Consider the following 2,879-nt stretch of genomic DNA (forward strand, 5'->3'; position numbering starts at 1 on the left):
AGCTCTTCATAAATAGGACTTATGTGGAGTAAAAGAGCATTTCACTTCCTTCCATAGCTATGTTCTCAGCAATAGCCTGAATGGTTTTATAAAAACCTCAGATTCAGGGTGCACGGGTGGTTTAGTGGTAGAATGCTTGCCTTTTTTGCGGGGTACCCGGGTTGGATTCCCAGACCATGCACCAAAACAAACAAACAAACAAAAACCCTCAGATTCAGCTTTGGAATAAAAGTGATTGTGGTTACTTCCTCTTAACAACTACAAATAACCCTGCATTACAGCAGCTAGGTACCACAATTTACATTTAAAATAAAACATAATTTTTTTAAAATATATTAATTTAATTTAAAAATCCATACTGGAAATAGAACATACTACATTCATTTTTTAAAAATACAGTTTAATAGCCAACCCCAATAGCTTTTTTTAAAAAACAGAAAAGAACAACTCCATGCTACAACTGTTTCATCATTGATTACACATTACTTTGACAACTTGCACACTAAAATGATTGGAGTTGTTAATGCATAATTTTTATAATTACATTCTCTCATCTACACTATCCAAATGCAGTACCTTTGGATACTTTTTTTTTCATTGCCTTTTTGTGTGTTTTCTTTACAATGAATCTCTACATCTGAGAATTATATCCTAAGAAATTGTCGAGGAATCATTTTTCTGTCATCCAACACAGAAGCAAACTGGAACATCCTCTGAGAAGTTTCTTGGCAGTGTAATTTATAGTGGGACTTTGTATGAAGACAAAACAGTGAAACAAAAGCCCCAATGCTGGGGCTGTTCTGAACTACCACTCATTGTTCAATAAATTTAAGTAATAAGGCAGTATCTTCAGATTCCCGATAGCATAAATGACTCTGCAGAGCCAAAAGATAGTCATTAAAACTCTCTGTTGGCTTTTCTTGAAGAACGTAGTCAATTCGGTGGCCTCCGTTTAACATTCCAACTTTTCTTAAGTAGTCCTCATTCTTGGGGAAATCTGGACTTTCAACAATCTTTTCTGCTTCAATTACTTGCTTTTCTTCTTCTTTGATTTGATGGGCTACCTTCTCCAGTTGTTCTCGCAATTAAGTTGAAAAGGTGTGAGCACCGGCAAACTCATTTAACGTCTGCCAAGCACTTTTCAGGGTGCTTTTAGAATGGAAAGAAAGTCTCTCTCGTTTGGGATCTGCTTTGAAGCAGGGTTTTATTAGCTCTCGTCTGTTCCTCCTTAATTGCACTAATTCAATTAAGTCGTATTGGTCACAGAAAACAGGGACTTGTGGAAAGTAACAAGAACAAAAGTAACAATGTAAAATCCTACCAGAGTTTACAGAAACACCCCTAAGCGTTTTGATGAATTTCCTTTCATTCTTTCACATTATTGGAATTCCACACATATTTCCTGAGAAGCTACATTTTTCACTTATTGAGCACTCTCTTGTGTCATCAAAATTCCTAACAAAACGCTGATGGCGTCTAACATCCCCCGTGAAGAGTGCACAATCCAGGCCCAGGGCCGGGAGGGGGTTCCAGGGTCTCCGGCGGGGCGGGATCTCCTCCGCGGCGCCTACGGAGGCCTCGCGCCGGTCGCCTTCCGGGCTCTGTGACGTCCTCGGAGTCCCGCCCCCTCCGATCGAGGCAGCGTGCGGGGTCGCCACACCAGACGGAGAGGGCGCGAGCGGGCCGGCGGGCGCGAGGCCGGGTGGTGATGGACGCTGGCGCCCGTCCGGCCCCTCTCCGCGCGCAGGGTCGGGCCCTCCCGCCGCCTCGGGAGACGCGGTCGCGGGTGGGTAAGGAAGAGGAGCTCTGCGACTGCCTCGACTACTACTACCTGCGCGACTTCCCGGCCTGCGGGGCCGGGCGCAGCAAGGGCCGGACGCGGCGCGAGCGGGAACTGCGCACTAACCGGCCAGTGCCCGGCGGCCACGAGCGCAAGATCGCTCAGAAGCTCCTGAACGGCCAGCGCAAGCGGCGCCAGCGCCAGCTGCAGCCCCGGCCGCGCACTCGCCTCTCCTGAGCGCCGGTGCGTGCGAGCTGCGACCGCCCGGGGTTCTGGGGGAGCACGGCGGGGGTCCGCCCGGTGTGAGACTCGATCCCGGGCAGAGTCGTCCTCCTGGTGCTGCCGCCTCGCGTTAGCAAGTCTTAGCTGTACCAGGTGATCTCCCGACTGCGGTTGGACTAATGTAAAACTCGACCTTTTGAAACTTTGTAGTCGACTAGAACAGGGGTCTAGGTAACGCGGAAACCATCTTTTAAAAGTTCAAGTAGAGGTTTACTTCTGTACTCATTCTGAGACTGAAAATAATGGATTTGTGTTTTTGTCTGATTTTTTTTCAGGATACCCGAAGAACCTGATAAAAGTGTTTTCCCTCACTTCAACTGTAACTGTGGTCCTAAGTTAGAGGAGAGAACGCATGTTGGTCAACAGACCTTCTTTTCGACATCGCTTAGTTTACTATTTCAGTAACGTTAGGAATCGATTAAGTAACGTCCGAGTGGATATGCCTTTTTAGGATTTTTGATTAAAAGAGAGCAGCAAACGTGGCATTTTAACTCTTCTGTTTTTTGTCAGTTACTGTGGTGCCTCCTTTCAAGTCTATACGTTGAATTCTTACGTGTAAGAAAGAGGTCACAGGATGAATGGGGCATCATCCTTACCTTAAATTTATAATCTAGTGGGGAGAAACATAGGTATTTGTACAAAATAAGAATCCAAATGTCATAGACTATTATGCAGATTTAATATTTGTTTGCTCGAGTAGGAATATTTTAAATTGTAGTGTATACTGAGCAGTTGATAGGTACTCTGCACTGGTGATTTTACAGCAACCCTTTGCGGTAGATACTGCTCTCCCCATTTTCGAGAGAGGACCATGAGG

At 45.5% G+C, this 2,879-nt stretch overlaps 1 protein-coding gene across 2 annotated transcripts; it reads left to right on the forward strand.

Moving 5' to 3' along the window:
* Positions 1-1,496: 1,496 nt before the first annotated feature.
* NUPR2 (nuclear protein 2, transcriptional regulator) lies at positions 1,497-2,553 on the forward strand. Of its 2 annotated transcripts, none has more exons than XM_077141050.1 (2): positions 1,497-2,023; positions 2,338-2,553. In XM_077141050.1, the coding sequence occupies exon 1, from the start codon at positions 1,709-1,711 to the stop codon at positions 2,015-2,017; it is 309 nt and encodes a 102-aa protein (XP_076997165.1). In that variant the 5' UTR covers positions 1,497-1,708; the 3' UTR covers positions 2,018-2,023; positions 2,338-2,553. The 2 variants fall into 2 exon arrangements, 1 of the variants encoding a protein (XP_076997165.1); XR_013167901.1 differs by lacking the exon at positions 1,497-2,023 and adding an exon at positions 2,030-2,233.
* The last annotated feature ends 326 nt before the right edge of the window (positions 2,554-2,879 follow it).

The sequence above is a fragment of the Tamandua tetradactyla genome, chromosome 23 (assembly GCF_023851605.1).
Source record: "Tamandua tetradactyla isolate mTamTet1 chromosome 23, mTamTet1.pri, whole genome shotgun sequence".
Taxonomy (NCBI): Eukaryota; Metazoa; Chordata; class Mammalia; order Pilosa; family Myrmecophagidae; genus Tamandua; species Tamandua tetradactyla.